The following is a 21610-nucleotide window of genomic DNA, read 5'->3' as shown; positions in this document are numbered from 1 at the left end:
GAGGAGACCTGGCTGGCAATGGGCAGGCAGGCAAAGAGACTGCAGGCAAGGTATCAAAAACTGCTCCAGCCATGGGAAATCAAAGCCACTGCAAGCACTCACCCTGGAACATGCGAGCACTGGGGAGTGCTCTTCATGGAAAGGCAGGATCTCATCAGGAGAAGGGAATTACAGGTAGGTGCTGCAGTGATCACAGAACAGCTCAGATAATCCCACCTCACAGGGACGAGTGGCTAGAGCCACCTCACAATAGGCAGATACGCATTTGACCTTGAAGGGCAAAGTACAACTGGAAGGAAACAGATTCTGAATTTCCAGTCATGGACTCTCCTGATATGAGGTATCTAGTGACACCACCCTAATCAGGTAGAAAGCCCCTCACTCTGCAGGATGGCTCTTGAGCACTTTTGTATTACAGTGTGAGGGAAGCGAAAGGAAAAGAAGCACTAACACGTACAACTTACGGCAATTACCTTCCATGGTTTGGATCCCATAAAAGAATCATGCTTACTCTGATATTTCCCCTGGCTGTGTTTACTGGCTGTCCATCCTTTAACCAGGTTATGGAAGGGCTGGGGATGCCACTGGCTATGCACTGCAGTGTCACAGGCTTGTGGAGCACAACTGCTCTCTCGGAAGGCCCAGCCGATTTAATGGTTGGAGGAACTGCAAAAAGCACCGGAAACAAAAACATTGCCTCACTTAAACATGTACATCTAAACATACAGAAGCAGTATCCCAGAGGTAAGTGCAGCTTTACTTCTACTTCCAGATCTAGTGGAAGGCATCCCTGCCATGGCTGGTGTCCAACCCAAACCATTCTATGATACTATTTCATCTAATCTCCTCTCCAGTTTTACAACCTGCTAATGCAAATAAACATGTATAAAAAGTTTGAGCACCTTCTTGCCAGCAATTTGAAAAAAAAAGCAGTCTGCTGCTTCCTGCCGACCTTGAGTAACCTACCGTGCACTGTAACATCAAATTCCTTTTCATGTTCTCCAGCCTTGTTTGTGGCCACACATTTATAGCGGCCACTGTCTGACACTTGAGCTTGAGAGATGACAAGTTTCTGTCCATTTAGTAAGATCTTGTGTCCAGCCTCCTCTCCAACTGGCTGGCCATCTTTGAACCACCTACCAAAAAGAAAGTTCCATTTCAAGTTGTCAATGAAAGGAAGATCAACAACAATCTTAAAATATCCACAATTCTGTCAAACAGAATGCCTCAGTAACTGTTTGCATTTCTAGGGAAGTCTGGAAGTGCCAAGCATTCCCCTTGTCTGAGTGCCGTGGATTGAAAGGTTTATCAGAAGTGAGTATTGGGGAATAGCCACTAAAGACAGTGTCAGAAAGGTGACAGCAGATACCACCAGAGGCAGAGAGGAGCCCCAAAGCAAAAGCAATCATGGGTGGCAGAAGAAATGGCACATTTAGTTTCATTAGCAAAGGACTTAAAGCTCTGTCTGCTCTTATTTTCTGTCCTCATCTCCAGGACATGGACACTGGCACAACAAACCAAACTACTTTAAAATGAAATCATGATGTTGCCAAGTGAGTGCCTGATGGTGGAGTGGAGCCAGGAGTTTGTCCTCTACTCATTAACCACCACTGATTAAAACAGGTGGTTTATTAAGCTTCCCTAATCAACCAGCAGATTTATTTGTATTTTTTCTACTGTCATACCAGTGCCCTTACGTGATAGTCGGTGAGGGTGTCCCTCTTGCTGAACAGTCCAGCTCCAAAGGGCTGTGGAGAATCACAATGTAGCCCAAGAGCTCATCCGCACCTTCCACAAATGGTGGCACTGTAAGAGAGAAAAATCCACCAAGAGAAACATTTACACATCAGAAATATCAAATAACAAGTCTCTCTCAAATAGCACTGTTAAACACACATTGTTTCATTATGAACCACTAAAGTTCCTTTCTAAAGGGAAATATCTGCCCATTAACATTTTGTGGCTTCAAATCACTGCTCTCACTTTTTTACTGTTTATTGTTTGGTTGGGTTTTCCAGATTCCATCAGAAGACCCTTGTGAATGGGTGGGAAGCAGGAGGAGCTTCCTGACTCATCTTCTCTGGGAAGGAAGCACTGCCACACAGCTTCTCCCCTATCAAGACCAGTGACATTACCTGCAGAAGCAGAAGGGATGCTCTACATCTGTATTCAGTAGTATGTTTAAGTGAGCAAAACATAAAAATCAGTTCTTTACAATTCTCTTCCATGTCAGGAGAAGACCTTAAGACATTCAGAAAGGACTGCTGAGATACAGACTGTTTAATTGATTCAATTATACAGTCAAGGTTTTTTCAACCCTTTTCAAGAAGAAAAAGGGTTTTTTTCACTAAAATGTTCAAAACTTGCACAACACAAATTCAGAGAAAAATGTCCTCTCCCAGAGGCAACTACTAAGTGATATTTCTAATGGATTTTTGTGATTTTCTTCTCTGAAGACAAGTAAGAATAACTTTAGACGTTGCTGAGAATAGTTACCTACCACATGCACAAAAATCCTTCAAGACCTAACCTGAAATACAAGTTTTCAACTGTCCCATAGCCCTGGACAGAAAAGTTGTGCAGTGCTAGTTCAGCTAGATACAGAGCATGACTAACTCATCTTACCAACAAAACCATTGGTTTCATAGAACTTTTCTATCTTAGGTTTATGGGAACCTGATAAATCTGCAGCTCACACACCTAAGATTTCAACGTCATACTTGATTTCTTGTTCTCCAGCTATGCTTGTGGCCACACACCAGTACTGGCCCTGGTCAGCTTCAACGGCGTTTAGGATCTCCAGCTGCTTCCCCCCAGCCAGGACATGGAGCTTGTCACTTGCTTTCACAGGAACTCCATCTTTTAACCAGGTCAGGAGAGGGGGAGGGTTGCCAGCAGCCTTACACTCCAAAGTCAGGGAATTCCCAGCAACCACCTGCCTGCTCTGGACTGTGTCACCATCACCCTCAATTACTGGAGGAACTGTAGAAAGGAAGAAATATATTGCAAGACATTAACTCTGTAGCCAGAAAATGTATTAAGAGAAAATGTGTTTGTTCCACCCACTCTGGCTCCATCTGCCATCATGTCACGCACAATTTCATGTGAGAATTTGCTGCTGGGGCAAGGCAAGGCAGAGAAGTCAAATGATGTAGCTCAAAATTGACCAGCTGTATAAAAAGAGGATTTGCAGTACTTTGAGAAGAAAGAACTAGACAAGAAGGACTTAAAGCAGTAGAGTAAAGATCACATTCGGAGTGGTTCTTTCAGGTAAGTATTGCTTAGCATGCAGATGTGAGATAGAGAATGGATATATATGGAAGAGAAATAGCTGAGTAGAACAAAGCATGGTACCAAGGCCAGTGAAGGGAGGGCAGGGCTAGATGGGGTATTGGGAAGGAATTCTTCCCTGTGAGGGTGGGCAGGCCCCAGCACAGGGTGCCCAGAGAAGCTGTGGCTGCCCCTGGATCCCTGGAAGTGTCCAAGGCCAGGCTAGATGTGGCTTAGAGAAAATCTGGGCTAGTGAAAGATGTCCCTGACCATGGCAGGGGTGGCACTGGATGGGCTTTAAGGTCCCTTCAACCCACACCATTTTATGATTCCACGAAGTCAAGAGCTGTCAGAGAGTCCCATAAAGCAGAGGGTCTCCCTCTACACAGCCCTGCCAACAGAGGCCAGAATTTAATCATAGCCACTGCCAGGCAGCAGAGGCTGAAGATCTCTTCCACAGCCGCTCTGCAGGAGCAGTAAGGCAGCCCAGGAACTGTCCCTCACCGTAGACATCCACGTGGAAGAGCTTCTCTGCAGCCCCCGCAGCGCTGCTCACGCGACATGAGTACTGGGCAGAGTCTGACACCTGTGCCCGCGGGATCTGCAGGAACTGCCCTCTGTCCACATACAGAGCCTGGGGGCTGGAAATCACACGCTGCCCATCCTTGTACCAGGTGATGGTGGGCACAGGGATTCCCTTGGCTTCGCATTCCAGATTTATCAGGTTGTTGAGGAGCACTGATACCTCTGCAGTAATGTTTCCTCCCTTAATACTGGGGGGCACTAGTTCAAAAGACAAAATAACAACATTAAAGCTTTAGACTACAAATATGTGCAGATTTGCATAAAACATTAGAATGCTGTAAGAATACAATATCCTCATCAGCCTTCCAACCCTTCCTGCTGTGTTTTCTTTGTTTCTTTAGCCAGCAGAGCTCAACTATCACCTGTACAGTCCTTCAAGGCACACAGGGTGGAAAGCATGAAGAGAACACAACAAAAAGGCCTCCAGGCTCCAACATGTGGCAGGTTAGGACAGCTGGGCCTCCATGCCTCCTGCAATGAATTTGGGCAGCCCTCTTCCCTGGCTCCAAAGAAAGAGTAATCCCTGAATGCCTTGGGAGATGCATCCTCCCAGCAAGGATCCTGCTATTGAAAATACCAAACACACCCAAGAGCCTCCACAATCACGGTGGGAACTGCTCCATGCTCCAAACTTTTGAGGATGAAGTCAGTTACTTTGAGACTAAGTATGAGCTTAATAGTCTTGCTTTATGCTCCTATTTTTGAAGTTTTTTGGCCCATAGTCATTTCCCTTGCTCTCTAGGCAGCAGGACTCGGATTTTTCTAGCAAACAAGCTCTTGTGTAAATCAGCCAATATAAAGAGTCCGTAAATCTCTATAGAAGCAATAAAAACACAGTGCAATTGGCAATGACTAAATTTATGGCTGCTGAAAGGACCAGACACATCTGGCAGACACATTGACTCCTCTGCTGCCAAACATGCTCAGTACATCCATGGATTCCTCTGACTTCCACAGGGGTCATTGAAAACACTACTGCAGAAATGCAAAGCAAAGTGTCTGAACGGATGGATCCCCACCTGAGACAGGTCCTGCAGTTAGCAAAACACAATGAAATATTTACTAATTAAACACTTTTTGTATCAAAAACCCCAAATCCACTGAATATGCTGAAACACGCCCAGTTCAAAGGCGACTGCATTTCTCTATCAGAGATGAGGAATGGTTTTAATATGGTGTTTTGGAAAAATATCAAAGCCAAAAGCAGGGCTAAACAGCTAAAACAAAGTAAGAACTAGCAAGCATTGAGGTTCCTCACTTACTCTGTGGGCTTCTGTTTGTCTAGCCAGGACTAATAAGAAATACAAAAGTAAAGAGAAGCTCCATTCTGCTGTCACAAATTCATCTTTCCTGAAGAACCTGAAATAAATCTACTCATCTGTGAGGATTTTATCTGCAGGGAGGTGGGGGAAGCTGTTTTATTCCTCTAATCTCAGAACAGCCACAATCCCCTGCAAGTCCTCCCAGTATTCTTTTTGTTCCTAATAGAATGGTGTGCAGCCAAATTCCTGTGCCTATTGGTGCTCTGTGCTTTACAAATGTCCCAGGTGAGGGAAATAATGTACATTAAGTTCACAGAATCACACAAAATGTTCAGGAACAAATCCATAGCAAGGGAGGACTTCAGAGCTAACAGATTCAAACTTCACACTCCAGGCACAAGAACTTCTGAATCCCATGAAGTACAGGGTGTATTCTGGCACCAGGTTAAGAAAAATAAGACCAATTGTGTATTAAAATCAAAATCTTAATAATTTTCTCCTATCTAAGACAGATCAAAACAATGAAGACAATGTGATAAAAATTCAGTTGAAACTAACAGCAGAATTTGAGAACACCCTTCAAGATTTTTTGCTTTTACTAATTAGAAAAAGAAGCAAACAAACAATATTTCAAGGTGTTTTTCCAAGCCTGCAAAGACTACATTCATATTTGAATTTATACACACAAATGCCTAAAAAGATCATTTTGTGAACACATAATTATCAAATTAATTTACACACAAATTTTGTAGCTTCAGAGACTTAATTTGCATTTGCCTGAGTATCTCCATTCAAAAAGAAACCTTAAGAGTAAAACAAGAGGATCTTCTGGGATCAGGCATTCCATAAACTTACCGTGGACAATGAGCCTGACCTCCTTCACTTGTTTGCCAGCGGTGTTGGTGGCACTGCACTGGTAGCGACCCTTGTCAACCCTGCGAGCACTCTTGATGTGGAGAACTTGGTCTCTGTCCAGGAGCTCAACATTGGGATCACCCAAAAACAAGGGCCTGAAACAGAGACCATTTTGCTTCACAGAATTCTGCCCCCACCCTTTCAGCACTGATTTAAACTGACAGTAAAAAGAAGAAGCGCTTTGGTGACAATAATTGTACCATTCCAGAGTGCCATTTAGCACTAATTAATAGCATTAATCAAAAGAATCACCCTGGAGTGACAAGCTATTATCGTTAACTCTACTCCTAACTGCTAAAAGAAATCAAACCACAAAAAGTACTTTTCTGAGACCTCCAGGATGCCAGCATCAGAGCCAGAATCACACACACACCTGACCTCAACTCATTTTCCTAATTTATTTAGTCATGCAAGCTTTTGCTGATAACAAAATGTCAACTACTACACAGGAACAATACCCATAGCAAAGGGTAAGGCATTGTCACAGCAGAGTATCTGTGAGTCCTGACCAATGCCTATACTGAACTACATTATTAAACACTAAAAACACACAGCCCAGCTGGGTTTTCAGCTAATATTTAAGAATTCTTCTGGTGTGCTTTCCTGGAAGATGAGATGAGGAATGGAAAACATGCAGGCTATAAATGTTTTCAAACATATATATGTACATATAACCTTTCAAACCTTTAATGTATAGATATAGAATTGCACAAGGCACTAGCCAGCAAAACATCTGATACGAGTTCTGTCTATCAGTGAAAAAATCATCTCAGCTAAACAACTGCATTTTAATTAATAACATGTGTAAAATAATCCAGGTAGAGTAACTGATAGAATAAACTCAAAGAAATGGTTCTGCTTATCTTGATTCAACTATCATCTTGCTCCAAAAACCCAAAATCTGCTCTGCAAGTGCCAATAATGGGCGAGTTCAGAAAGGAAAGTGGGATGTTAAGTTTTGATTAAAGAATTTACCACCTCACATCACCCCAAATTCTGTGACACTAAGTTAACATGAAGTAGTTAAACACTGCACCCCCTTCCTCTCTGCTCTAGGGGAGGAAGAAGCTGACACAAACCACAAAAGCTGCAATATACTCACTTGCCATCCTTGAACCAGTGAATGTCGGGAACAGGGAAACCTTTGGCTCTGCATTCCAGACGGATTTCCTGGTTGAGGATGACTGCCACTTCACCAGGGCTATCGGCACCTATTATGCTCGGTGGAACTTTAAAAAGACAAACATTAAGGAAGGATTGGTATTTAGCCTGGGAACCTCTGCCCTGTGACTGAAGGGAATGCAGCAGTGGGTCTTATTAGACCGTTGAAACACCTTCAGTGTTCACTGCAGAGGGAATTCTGAAGATAACAGCAGCATGTCAATTGTGACAAGCACTTCCACACCTGCACTGGTGAACTGTACTGGGGAACACCCCTGTGTCACACTGCACACCCCAAACACAAAACAAAGCACCAATGCCCAGGAATAAAAAGCAATATTTTGTCTGTGTTGCTACAAGAATGGCAAGGTTTAAGCACTCAAGTGCTTCAGCAGCCAGTAATTCATGGGCAGCGAGTGGAACAATCTATTTATAATGATTTGAAATTTACTGGCTTCTTAAATATCAGCTGTTTTTCCAATCACCAACTAAAACCCAAACCAAACAAAAATCAATCCCAAAGCCATGGAACTAACCAAGTATATGGAGGTTAAACAGCTTCTCAGAACTTCCCGCTATGTTTATGGCTTTGCATGAATACTGTCCTGCGTCCTCAGTAGTAGCTTTCAGGAGCTTCAGTATCTTCCCATTGTGCAAAATCTGGAGAGCACTGCTTTCCACAACCTTAGAGGAACCCGAGACATTAGCCTTATGTGATCCAAATACAGCAGCCAAGTATCACAGCTGGATTTTTATAAGAAAATGGTAGCTTTAGTGGAACGATAATCTGTTTCCCCTTTCAGTTTCAGCACTAATCTCCTGCCCTGCTGCAATGTATTCAATATGGTTTGTAGCTCAGCCTAGGGCAGGGAGTGGGGAAACTCCAACCAGCAGCAATGGGCAGTCCCAGGAGCAATGGGCAGTCCCAGGGATAAAGGGATCTCTCCTCATCTTAAACTACGACTTATCAGCTACAAGTGGAAACAGAGGGCTGAAGGATAATCCTGAGGAATTCAATCTACCTCCAAAAGTTCTTATTTATCCATCTATAGAATGAAAAAAAATGGCAATATTGGTCCCCTCTGCATGGATTGTCATCTACAATACTGGGGGATTGCCAAGGTCAATTCGTAAGAGAATACTGAAAATAAAGAGTTTACATTTTACTTACAGAATTAATGGATAAGCCATATTTAGCTGCCTTTTTGTGCAGGTGTTCTTAGAGCACTTAAATAAACATAAAGGCATTTTTCTGTATTTATTTTGAATGAATTCTCATACCAAGCCCTCAGAACTCCACAGTTAGATTAATCCAACATACCTGGATATCATCCTTATACCAAGAGATGACTGGAAAGGGGTTACCAGTTACTTCACAGAAGAGACTTACAGGATGATGCACAACCACAGATGTATTTGTCACCTTATCTTGGTCTCTAATTTCAGGAGGAACTGCAAGAAAGCTCAATATTATGATTTAAGTCTTCCTATTCCAGTGATTTCCCTGTTCTTCCTTTCCATCCCAGTCAAGGACCACTATAAATCAAAATTTCTCAAACCCTTCTCATTCCCTTCCCAACATTTCCATTTGTCTTCAGGCTCTGGATATATCTCCCTGCGTCCTTCCTTCTCTTTGCCAAAAACAGTTCTCTCTTGCTCAGTAACAGACTCCCAGGGAAATTCACTCGAACACAAGCAACATCAACATGCTAAGAGAATAATCTTAATCTGAAATTTAATCTTGAAATCTAGTGTTATTTGTTTAGCATATGAAGGAAGCCTATTCCAGAGTCATCCATCCTCTTCACTGGTCCAGTCATACCCAAGAACCCCATCTATCATTTGTCCCACTATGAATGCAGAGAGAATGGATTTAAGATGTGGATTAGAAAGTTCCAACCCCACTGAGGAGCCCTGCCGGTACAAGATGGAATTCCTGCTCTTCTCAAAACAAGAATATAATCCTGCTCAGGCATTAGAACTGACCATCATGGGAAGTGAAAAAGGCTGGAATAAAAGTAGTTTGTAGGGTTTCTGTTTGCTAACTAGGATTCTGGAAGAGGAAGAATATCAGCAAATAGAAAATCTCCTAGTCTGTGTTCACTCTGATAACTCTTTTCTTATTTGAAATGCAGATCTAGCCCTCAATCTGTAGCTTCGACAGTAGAAAGCTTCATTTGTTATTCACATTAAATTTTCAAGTAAAACTGGAGTTTCTATCAATAAGATCCTTGAGCAAAACAAGGATGGTTTGTGCATAAAGTCACAGAGAACAGAAAAAACAGGGGAAAAGAAAACTACAGAGAGTGTCAGAAAAATAGGAAGTACTCAGATTTTATAATTTAACAGCACAAGGGCAGCTTTGGGCCATGTGATTTGGAAGAAGAAAACAGAAGATACTTTCCCAAGGCAGCTCCCCAAGGGCTGTGTGTATTATTTACCATGGACTTTCAGGCTGTATCTCCTCTGTGTGCTCCCAGCCTCGTTGGCTGCCACGCAGACATAGTCCCCACTGTCTGAGGGTGTGAGGGCAGCTATGACCAGCAGGGTCCCATCCTCCAGCACCGAGAGCCCCGGCTCAGCCCCGGTCAGCTCCCGCCCGTTCCGCAGCCATTTGATGGCTGGCTTGGGAATACCTGCACGGAAAAGGGGAAATGGCCACAAATGCTTCACTCAGCTCAGAAGAAGATTGATTCAAACAACTCCTGCTGCTTGCTGGAAGTCTTGCTGAAAGGACAACACACAGGGAGGCCAGGAGCTTCCAAGAGGAAGCCCCAGCTGTTACAGGATGATTTTAACATTAAAAATCTTCATCCTAAACACTGTAAAATCCTTGTTGGCTAGCAGTGACTTTCCACAGGACTTCCACACATGGTGGTTATTTAAATCACTATTTAAATCATACTATTCATACAAAGCATACATGGAAAATACTGTGCGGATAGGACATTTTTACAGCAGCGTTGTAATCTGCAATGGTCAACAGATAAAGATCCTTTTGTCACCAAGACACTCACCTTTTGCAGGGCATGGGAACGAAATGTGTTGGTTGGCCACTCTTTCTTGGAAAGGACTGTTGAACGGAGGGTCCAGGTCCTCAATAGTGGGAGGCTCTGAGAGAAAATTAGACCCAAAAAACTGCTTGATCTCTTCTCCAAATATAAAAATACAGTCTGACAATACATAACACTGAGTCTCTCTCATTCACACAAGGTCACATTCCAATAAGTCTCTTTACATTAACTGGAATGGGTACTGCACAAGTGGTTTCCATTTCAGTGGGAATATTTAGGAAGTCAGCAGTATAAAGAGGCTTTCAAACTTGACAGAAAATAGCTCTCTTTAAATTTTGCTAAATTTATTTTGAAGGCAATGTTGCTGCATAATCTGAAAAATATTATTTTGGTTTTTTCTCCACACATATATTACTGCTACTGCCATCTTTGTTCTCAAGACTCATTTTAAACTCCTGTGCAGACTGAGACTATACGAAGCATATTCTTTATAATTAAATAAAGTTACTGAGAGTTCTTTGTTGTCTGTAGGAAGCATTTCTCAGCATCTCTAATCCAAAGGGATCAGAATGTTGCCTTTATACTTTTGCAAAGAAACAATTCCTGCTTAGCTTAAGTCAGTCATGCTCCATTGACATCTGTCAGCCCTCAGGTGAGGACCTGCACTACGTATTTAAATTGGCACATGGACCACTTACCCTTTTACCATTTCAACATCATTTTTTAATTTCAAGAGAGAGAGAAAGAGAGAGTGTGTGCACACTTCTTTTTTTTTATTCCTGCAACCTCTCCAAAGACTAGTTGCACATTCTAACTCTCCTCAATTACCATTAGAACATAACATCTAAACCAGATGTGGCTTTTGCATCACGTAACAGTGGGAGAGAGAAAGCCCTGCCCTGCAAAGTCCCAACCCCACATCACCGGCAGGGAGTCCCTGCCAGCCCGGGCCAGGGCAGAAGCACAGCCCCAAACAAGTACCTTGCACTTGTATTGTGACCTCTGCCGTGTCACTGCCGGCGCTGTTGGTGGCCACACAGGTGTAGATGCCAGCATCAGAGAGCTGGGCACTGCTGATGCCCAGAGCTCCATCTGGGCTCTGCAGGAACTTCCCCCCATCTGTGGGCACAGCACTTGTGCCTCGGAACCAAGAGACCGACGGGGCAGGGATGCCCTGGGCACTGCAGGGAAGCTCCACTCGCTGCCCAGCCTGCACTTTCACAACTCGAGGCCCATGCTGGATCCTTGGAGGAACTGAGGAAGACAATTTCAGTCCACAGAAATGTTAAAGAAACAACATACAGGATCATTCTTCAGGGTGGGAGAGCTGGGGGTGTTAAGCCTGGTGAAAAGAAGGTTTCAGGGAGACCATAGAGCAACTTCCAGTGCCTAAGGGGGCTCCAGGAGAGCTGGAGAGGGACTTGGGACAAGGGGGAACTATTTTAAATTAAGAGAGGGGAGATTCAGAGCAGGTATAAGAAAGAAATATTTTATGGTGAGGATGGTGAAGCCATGGCACAGGGTGCCCAGAGAAGCTGTGGCTGCCCCTGGATCTCTGGCAATGTCCAAGGCCAGGCTGGACAGGGCTTGGGGCACCCTGGGATAGTGGGAGGTGTCCCTGCCCATGGCAGGGGTGGCACTGGATGACCTTTAAATGTCTCTTTCAACTCAAACCATTTTATGATCCTTTGAAATTCTTTTCCATTTTTATCATTTTAGAAAATGTTCCTTATTTACTGAAATCAAATGCCCTCAGGTGACTACAAGAGCATGTTCTCTGCACAAAAGAGGATGGGAGAGGAATTTATTTGAACAAGCCACACTGCACAGCTCCCATGAGCACTGCCATATTCTAAGCACACTGGAAGAGCTGTGGGTACTGCTTCTTCATAACACAAAACAATTTAAAAACATTTATAATAGAGTTAATCACATTTTCCTTTTGGAATTTTAATTTCCTTTCCCTAATCCCTGATCTTTGTACCTTTCCAAACACAAGTTCAGACAAGGGAGACAAAATATGACTGGAAGTGATTTTGCTGGTCCTACAGAATAATATAAATCCACCATAATTCTTTTGCCACAATATATTTTTTCCTAAAAATCGTTGGCAATAAAAAGACTTTTAAAAATGCCTGAAACAATAACAAGTGACATTTTTCCAGACTTGACATTGAGTGTTTAAGAGACAATGGTTGGGCCCCAGTGTGGGGAGAGCAGGAGAGAAACAAAGGAGTGATATGGGATAAAGGTGAGGGGCACAGGTCCTGGCTGGAGCCACTGGACACCTTTACACATATCTATGTATTTGTGGGTGTTTATACAATATTTACTTTCTACTAAATCAATAAATCACCTATGAAGATAATACAACCTGAAAGAACAACAGCTGAGAGGATTTAATGTCAATTAGGAAAAAAACTTTGGAAACCTCTTAAAGATGCTCAGATCCATGTGGAAACTTGCAGATGGTGAACCCAGAAGTTCCAACTCACCATGTACACTGAGCTTCACTGACTGAGTCACGTTCCCAGCAATGTTTGTGGCGACACAGATATACATTCCACTGTCTGAGACTTGGGTCTCACTGATCTTCATCGACCCTGAGGGGAGGAAAGTGTGTCTGGAAAAAGAAGAAGCAGATAAACTGTATAAATATGTATAGAAAGGTGAATGACCTCTCCTTGCACAATGCTAATGTTTTCTATGAGCTAAAACAACATCACTCTGACATATTATGCAACTACGACTTAGGTTTACTCATTTTTTTCCTAACTGTTTATGAAGCCCCTATATTCAGAATACACAATATCTAATATTGTAAGAATACACAATAGCAAATATCTAAAATTTAAGATCCAAATTACAAAATTTGGTTGTAGATATTTATAGGACTTATTAAAATGTGATAGAGGCAGAGAAATTTAGCTCTTCACTCTCTTGTTAAAATTTTTTACTCAGCTCAGGTCAGCAGGGTCAGAAAGTTAAAACTTTTATTACTACTTCATGCTGGCAAAAAAGTGATGTTACATTGATTCAAGATGGAAGATAGGATTTTGATTCAAAACTGCCAGTTCTCCATTATTCCCCAGTAAATAATTAACTACACAGCATTAAGGTCACAGATCTGTAACACCAGAAACTACTTTGGCCAGCTAAGCCAAAATCTTCTATAGGAGTCAAAGGTAACAGAGACAGGGAAAATAAGTGAGGAGGAAAGAAAAAATTACACTAAGGATTGACAAGAAGAAATTGATGCCTGGTGCTCAAGGTAACATCCAGAATTTGTGGTAATTGGTGGGATCATCTGTCTTCCTTTCTGTGGCACTAATTAGGACAACATTACCATAAGGATATAAATGGTGAATTTTGGGATTGCAATGGCTGGAGAGATGAATAACAGTGAAATGTATTTTCTCCAGTGTAAAATCTGTCTGATAGTACAATTCCTCCTCTGCTGCCTGTATCTTCCCAAACTTTTAGGCACTTTTTTTATAAGCCCAAAAAACAAATTTCTGAGGCAATTTCTCCTCCTTGATTTTGTCCAGTAATTACATTTTCTTTCTGATAAAAGTTCCTTCATATCTGATTTCCCTCTCCCTTTCTTTACTGTTCACATTTTTAACAAGGTCTTTGGGTGGTCTCAAACAGTTCTGTTTGGACTAATCTGTAACTTTTGCTGACATCTGTAAACAATTTTATGGAATGGGCTGAGCTGGACTTCTATTCCTCTGGACAACTTGGATTTCACCACAGCAGCCATGAGCAAGTACCCTAATTTATCAGTGTCTCCTGAGGTAAAACGAGGACAAGTAAGAGACAAAGAATGCAGATTTGTTAGCGCATGCAACATGCTCACAGGACACAGCAGAAAATCCCTCATGGATTACTGACAACAAGCCAAATCCTCGAGCCTCCTTCAGCAGACATGGTGGCAAAAGATCTGCTGAGGCTGTCACAGGCTCCCCGGAACGCCTCCAAGGTGCAGGTTTGGCCACAAGGGAAAGAGGACCTCCAGTACAAGTCCTTAGCTCAGACACTGGCTGATGCCATCCGTGGGATCACTGGGAGATACCAGCAAGCACAGTGCCAGCCTTGCACTGTTTTATGAACATAGCTGGTGCCTGGCCCTTCTGAGGGACCCTGAGGAGCAGAAAGCAGCACCACAGCTGGTGACATCACCCAGCACTCCAATGGGGAGCATCCAGGGAATAGTTACGGGCTCATCTCCCCTCTTGCTCTGTGCCACATTAAATGATAAGGGAGAACTCCAACACTGTCCAACACAGTCCCCAGCTCTTCATTCTCTAAGGCTGTCACCTCAACATTTTACAAGTATTTAATTCTGCTTTCACATGTTCAAAAGTCTTTGGTGAGTTTTTGGATCCAAAGCACGGCACACCACATGCCCTTGTCCACACACCTATTTATCATCATAACCTGTATCCTACAGGCAGCCCAGGCTTCGTGTAAATCACAGACAGTGCTCCCCTGAGCATAAATGTGAAATACATAAGAAAAAAATAGTTTTCAAACAATTATAATCATGCACAGATGATGTGGGTCTCTGGGCACCACCACAGTAAAAATACCCAGGATCTCTTTCCTCCTCGCCGCCTGAAACTGGATATAAGCACACGCTGGAAAGGGAGCTGTGCACCGATACACATGCTTAGCAGGCTTGGGAAAGAGAGTTTCAAGACTCAGTACAACAGGTCAGGCAGGACAAAGAAACACAGTAACACCTGAGCAATCCTGTGGCAGTCAGAAATCACACACTCTTCCAAAATCCTGACAGTTTAGAGGCAATTTCAGTTTTATTTAGTTTTTCATCAAACATCGTTACCTTGGAGAGAATGGAGATATGAGCTGCATTTCTTTGGCCCAGGTTATTATGGGGGGTGGTAAGCTCCTCACTTCACATGGAAGTGTGACATCTTCTCCTGCAATTACTGAGACCTCTATGGGTTTATCATATGCATTTCCTTGCTGGTCTCCAGGCCTGGACACTCTAGGTTTCACTATAACATGGAACACGTTAAGAAGCTGCAATGAATATACATATTTGTACAAATGTAACACCATACAACACCTCTTTTTTAATCAGGTATAAAACACCACAATCCTGTTTTAATGACATGTCTGCAATAGAGATAAATCACTGCTGTGCTGATGTACAGTGCCTGTAGCTCAGACACAGGCTGATGCCCACATGGAACACCACAAATACCAGAAAGTCCATTCAAAAAGATGGACACAACAAATGGCTGTAATTCCTGTGTGTGCTGAGCTCTGTATTGCATAGGTAGTTAGCAACCACAACCTGAACTGTTACACAACAGCCCCAGTAACTCCAAACCATAAAAGCCCTGCAAAGCACACCTACACCTGAACCAAATTTTAATAACATTGGATTGATGATGACAGGAAGGTTTGGGACTGGTGGGATTAAGGGATCTTCATTCCTCTCTCAGCAGGAAATCCTACTCCTGAACAGATGCTTCCTATGCACTTCCATAAAGCTGAAATTATGCTCAGCCCAAGGTCTGTGACCTCGAGGTAAGAAGGATAAAGGAGGTTTTAAGGTAATTATAATGGCTGAGGGACAGGCCTTTTGGGATCAGCCATGTATAAAACTGCCTGGTTTGGGGACCCCAAAGCACTAACTAGAGTGGAGTTCCCATCCATGTGTTCTGGGTGTGTCTATCTCCCAATGACTGGATGGGTGACAAGGATACCGCAGCTGAGCTGAGGTGACACCCACCATAGACAGTCAGCTGCACCTTCCTGGTGGCATAGCCAGCAGCATTGGTGGCAGTGCACATGTATTCCCCGCTCTCTTCTCCCCCTGGGGACACCACATACAGGCTTCCATCCGACCCTGCTGAGAACCTCACATTGCTGGGAAGGATTACCTCTCCTTTCTGAGGAAAGAAAAATAATTAAAGTCCACAGTGCCTGGATTTTCCAAAATAAAGCAAATTACAATTATTTAACTCAATAAAGGCTGCTTTTATTTTTTCAAGGCTGAGATGGACAAAATCTTTTACATTAACTAAGAAACTTTGCCCTAAAATTCCATTTACACAAACTAATTAACTACAATTAACTTCTCGCAGTCCTTGAGTATCACTTTCTAAGCACAAGGATTCTTACGCAGATCACTTACTACATTTTACAGACTCAAAGTCTTAAAAGAAAATTTAAAAAATAATAGTCAAGAATAATAATCAAGATTTCAACTGAGTTCATTTTGACATTGATTTCTGATGTAAAAATGGATCTTGTATACATTACACAAACTTGTTCTTAGTCAGCTGCCTTGTCTGTAATTGAATAAGCGATAAAGAAAAATAAATCCTCACATATTCTCTTCCCTACCGAACTAACAGTTAACCATGTTCTATTCCTTTGTTGAAACAAAGCTGTTCCCAAGGTCCCAATCAGTTCCATCTGCACAACCTCTGAGAACCAAAAGTGCCTTCACACCACATCATGTGAGCTGTAACATACCCCAGATAACTGGTACTACCAAAAATTATCCTGTTCAAGGAGGAAAAAACCCCTAAAACTGGCTTTAAGACAAAGTCCCTCAAAGGCTGAGGTCCTCCTCAGTGCACATCTTGTCAAGGCCATGACTGAAAAGTCATGGGTTAACCCCACAATGCCATTGTTAAATACACTTTCCTCAGAGAAAAAAGTCAGAGCTCCACAAGAAAAACGAACTCTCAGTCTGTGGCAGGCTGCCTAAACTCAAATTATCAACTCACAACAGGAACAGGAACAATTTCTAAAGTGTAAAACCCATAAAGATACAGCGATAACCTAAGCCCTGCCAAAGAATAGAACATTGAACTGTGTCAGGACCACGGCCAAAAGTTCTGCTCTAAGAAACAAAAGCAGCTCTGAACAAACAGAGATTTCCAGGTCCCTCACAAGTGCAGTTTTGGGCCATGTTCCTTAAATATAGTTTTTATGACAACAAAATTACGTGTTCAGCCCATTTTTCAGCCCAAACAGCTCAAAGGTGGGGGGTTACCTTAGACCAGACAATGGATGGCTTGGGAACTCCACTTGCTTTGCAGGGCAGTGTCACTGGGATTCCTTCGATGGTGCTGAATATCTGCTGTCCGTGCTGAATGACAGGCACGACTACAAACACATGCAAATATTAAAGACATGCAGAACATACTTCAACATGGAACAACTATTATGATAAAATCTTTATATTCAATTACTACTTCCAACAGGCAAGCAGTTTTCAGGCCTCTTCTCCAAGCCTAACATGGACAAGGAGCCACTTTCCACCCTTTCAGGAGAGAATAAACCCCTGTTCACTACAGAGCCTGCCAGCCATAGGCTGCATTATGTAGATGCAGTTTTAAACTAACTGCAGGTATTTCACTGACTGAAATTATTTCAGAAAGGCTTTCTCACATTATCCTCTGATAACATTTTAGGCATTGCTTCTCAAAATCGGTAACAGGAAGACAGCAAAAACCTGAATTCCTTCACTCAGTTGAGCTGCCTTTCAATTAACAGAAAAATAAGATAAGATTTAAGGATACAATACCAAAACCTAGATATTTCTAAACACATAAAAAGATAGTCTTCTTTGTTTTCAAGCTCTGAAACATTCAAAAAACTAGTGTTGACATGGAAGATCTTATGAGTACTTGCCTGCACTAAAAATTTATAGTAATTCTTTTATATAAAGGAGGTTTCAGCATCGTCAGTGAAGCTTAAAATAAATCTCCCATGATTAATTTAACATGTGAGAACATCTAACATGTGAGAAACCATGAAGGGATTGTGGCCTCACAGAGTTAACACAAATACACTCAGCTGAAATACAGATGGCTTACCAAAATGCTAACACTTTGTCTCGCTGTCAGTGCAGTTTTTGGTATGTTGTATTTAAAGAGAAAAAAATCAGAGGGAGGAGAATGGGGATGACACCAAAACCAACAAACAAATTATGACTTCTACCAAACTCATAATTAATTTTCTTTCATTCTAATTCTCCCATGAGCTGCGCTTCCTTACCCCAGTTCTGAAACACTCAGACAGCACTTCTCATGGCTTTCCAGCAAACTCCCACTTGCACCTGTTTGTTAATTAAACCAGATGAAGACTGCACAGCCCAGCCTTTGAATGAAGATCTTTTGTGAACACAAAATAGTTTTACTTGATGTTACTTGAGAAGCAGTCCTGATCACTCAGCTCCTCCCTGCGCAGTGGACCCAATCTCCCCGTGTTACTTTACAAAGCAGCGTCATGAGAGAAGAGGAAAGGTGGGAAGCTGTAAGTGCAGCGAAGCAGTGAAAGCTGCAGTGGTGCTGCTCACCGAAGACGTGGACAGTGGTGGTGCTGTTGCTGGTGCCTGCCACGCTGCTGGCCATGCAGGTGTAATCCCCCCCGTCCTGCAGCCGAACCCGCTCCAGGTGCAGGCTCCCGTCGCTGCGCACGCTCACGTAGGGACTGGGAACCAGCTGCCAAAGGAGAGACGGAACCTTTCACTGGGAAAATACTCCCTGACAAGGTGCATTTGGGGATGCAGTGCAGCTCTGCTTGGCTATGTCACATTGTTAAAAATTATGTGTTCCTGCAGAATTTTACTAGAGCTTTTCTTACTTTCCGTCTTTCATACAAAGCTAATTTTACTTAAGAGTTTCAGTAGCACCTCGTATTTACTGCTGGAGTGAGAGTAAGAACTGCAAGAGACACTCAGCTCTGCCACAGCATATCCTGTGCTGCCCCTCCTGCTTTTAATGAAGCAAACCCAAATTTAGCTCAATTACTTCACTGTATTTTTATTGGTTATTCCAGTAATTGATAAGTGCAATGACTTGTTCTTCTTCCACAAGCAGACTATTTTCCTTTACAGTTATCAAAACCTTCTAACTTCCATATCCATCAAACAGATTGGCTTTGAAACAAACCATTGTGAAAGAGAATTGTAACTTTCACCAAGGAGTAACCCTTAAAGAGTTATATATCCTACAGCAACATCAAACACCTTGAGCTTGGCAGCACAGCCCTCCCTCATAAAGAGTTGTTAGAAAGCAAATCTCTTCCAGTCACACTCAGAAGCAACTGAATTCTTCTCTAAATATAACTTACTCCAACACTTTCCTTGGAGCACAGCATTTCCCAGCAGTTTACAATGACAGGAAACCAGCACTACTAGAGAGAGGAATTAGCAACTCAACAAGGAGGATCCTGGCAGTATTTCTCACAGTTTTGTGTGAGAAATACTGGCAGAAATACTTCTTGCACAGCCTAAGGAAAAGCCAATGAATTCCCAGAGACACCTATACTGAGCAGGAAACCTGAACAGGGGTCAGGTAGTACCAGGTTTTGCTGTGACAATGCACAAGGCATTTTGCTAGAATATTTTCATTCCAGTTGTGCAGAAAGGGTTTCAGGGAGAAATTAGAAACAAAGATAAAAACCAGCTTCATGGTGTAGTCAGAAATTTTTGTATTAAAGAAGTGAAGTTTCACTCACACAACCAACCCAGGTGCAGTGTCTACAGCACCTTTCTAGAATCTCCAAGTGGTTTGGGTGAGAAGGGACCATAAAGATCACCTAGATGTGTCTGTAGGAGGTATAAACTGGCAATGGTACGTTCCCAAGGGTGAAAGAAAACACTCATTCACACTCTGAGTAGAGCACCACCAGGAAAGGAGGATATGGAACAGGGATGCTGGTATTTAATTCAGCCCATCAGCAACAGGAAAAGGCAAGATGTTAAAACATCTGAAATCTACAGAAATTTTCTGGTATGTTTATTTTAAAAAAGCCACTTCTGTCATTCTAGTAAGTATATTCCACTAGCATTCCCACATTCAGAGTCCAAGGCTGAAGTTCATGAGCTACAAAAATGCATAAAACTCCTTTGAAAGCAGGAAAAATAGATGATAAAAGGATAACTCGCAAATACTGTGGTTCCAAGTTCTTTTCTAGACCTCCACATCCCCCACTGCCATCTCCTGTTCCCTCATCTGTACATCAGGGTCAGAACTTTCCTGGCATGGGCAGTGATCACATTAAATTTGTAAATTAAACCAAGCTGTTATCATGCCTTGAGATGTCAGTTGTAGTTTTCCTCTGCCAATAAATCTCACATGAAACAAAGTAGTCTTACCACCACATTGTTTTTAATCCACCTCCTGTCTGGAATGGGGTTCCCAGCAAGCAAAACACAAGGCAAAGTGAGCTGCTGGCCCTCAATGACATTGGCTGTGGCCGGGCTTGCTCCAATCAGAGGAGTGACTTGAACAAAAAGGAAGAACAAGAACAAATTACTAGGAATTTTTATACATTCATGTAAAATATTACATTAAATTAGTATTAAATTAAACACACGAAAAAAAGAGAAACAAATGTAGAGGTGGGGGTAGCACAGGAGAGATGGGAAGCTGGGGAAATACACCAACAGTGATCCTTAGCCTAAGGAAGGGAAGCAAATGGAAGATGCTGTTCAGCTGGATCTGGATCCAATCAAGGATTTCCCTGTGAACTCATGTTGCCCTGGCACCAAGTTGATTTATTATTTTTCCTTACTTGGGCAAAATACCGAAGAACAGAAGTAGTGGGTTTGGAGAGGATAAAAAGTAAGTTGCAATCTCCATTGGGCATAAAATTGTGAAGGATCAGAAGAGAGGTCACAGCCCAGCAGAAAATCTGCACATTCTGTGAAAAGCCAACAGCAAGCATGACTGGGCACATGGCTGAGAAATTAAATTAAGTACTGGGCATTGAATAATACTTTTGAACAGGTAAAAAACATGTCTATCAAACCCTACCAGTATTACTGGCTCTTGCATAGGTTTGAAGTTAACAAATGGTTTCTTTGATGGCAGAGAGACTCTGTTTTTATCCTCATGCAAATGCACACATTCCATTGCATTATTTTTTCCTTTTATTGCCAGATGTCAAACTGAGAACAACCAAGCCTCTAACAGCATGGATATTTGAAAGAGAGTAGGGTTAGATGGGACATTGGGAAGGAATTCCTCCCTGTGAGGGTGGGCAGGCCCTGGCACAGGGTGCCCAGAGCAGCTGTGGCTGCCCCTGGATCCCTGGCAGTGTCCAAGGCCAGGTTGGATGGGGTTGGAGCAGCCTGGGCTAGTGGAAGTTGTCCCTGCCCATGGCAGGGGTGGCACTGGATGGGGTGTAAGGTCCCTTCCAACCCTAACCGTTGTGGGATTCTGTGGTAAAGGCCAGACATTTATTGTCTTCTTGGATCACCAAGATTCCTTCCCACCTATCTCGACACTAACACAACCACGTTCATTGCTGCCTTTTTTATTAGTTTTTTTTTTTTTTTTAAGATTAATTAAATGGCAGGAACTTCATCATTAGTATTCATCACTACTGTGATTTTTCATTCCTCAA

The 21610-nt window shown here is 42.5% G+C and overlaps 1 protein-coding gene across 1 annotated transcript in view; it reads right to left on the bottom strand.

Moving 5' to 3' along the window:
• HMCN1 (hemicentin 1) overlaps positions 1-21610 on the bottom strand; it is a 164139-nt gene that overhangs the window by 76953 nt on the left and 65576 nt on the right. Inside the window, exons 18-35 of the mRNA XM_030279477.4 lie at positions 20358-20485; positions 18555-18699; positions 17247-17359; positions 15972-16131; positions 15054-15228; positions 12703-12830; positions 11189-11461; positions 10211-10306; positions 9635-9829; positions 8515-8645; positions 7730-7877; positions 7135-7261; positions 5973-6127; positions 3775-4053; positions 2701-2982; positions 1698-1806; positions 967-1136; positions 512-666 (exon numbers count right to left, since the gene is read on the bottom strand). Coding sequence (XP_030135337.4) covers positions 512-666; positions 967-1136; positions 1698-1806; positions 2701-2982; positions 3775-4053; positions 5973-6127; positions 7135-7261; positions 7730-7877; positions 8515-8645; positions 9635-9829; positions 10211-10306; positions 11189-11461; positions 12703-12830; positions 15054-15228; positions 15972-16131; positions 17247-17359; positions 18555-18699; positions 20358-20485 — 2969 coding nt within the window. The remainder of the gene's footprint in view (positions 1-511; positions 667-966; positions 1137-1697; positions 1807-2700; positions 2983-3774; positions 4054-5972; positions 6128-7134; positions 7262-7729; positions 7878-8514; positions 8646-9634; positions 9830-10210; positions 10307-11188; positions 11462-12702; positions 12831-15053; positions 15229-15971; positions 16132-17246; positions 17360-18554; positions 18700-20357; positions 20486-21610) is intronic.

The sequence above is a fragment of the Taeniopygia guttata genome, chromosome 8 (genome assembly GCF_048771995.1).
Source record: "Taeniopygia guttata chromosome 8, bTaeGut7.mat, whole genome shotgun sequence".
Taxonomy (NCBI): domain Eukaryota; kingdom Metazoa; phylum Chordata; class Aves; order Passeriformes; family Estrildidae; genus Taeniopygia; species Taeniopygia guttata.
Note: the sequence above shows the minus strand (reverse complement) of the source record. Positions and strands in the feature narration are given on the sequence as shown.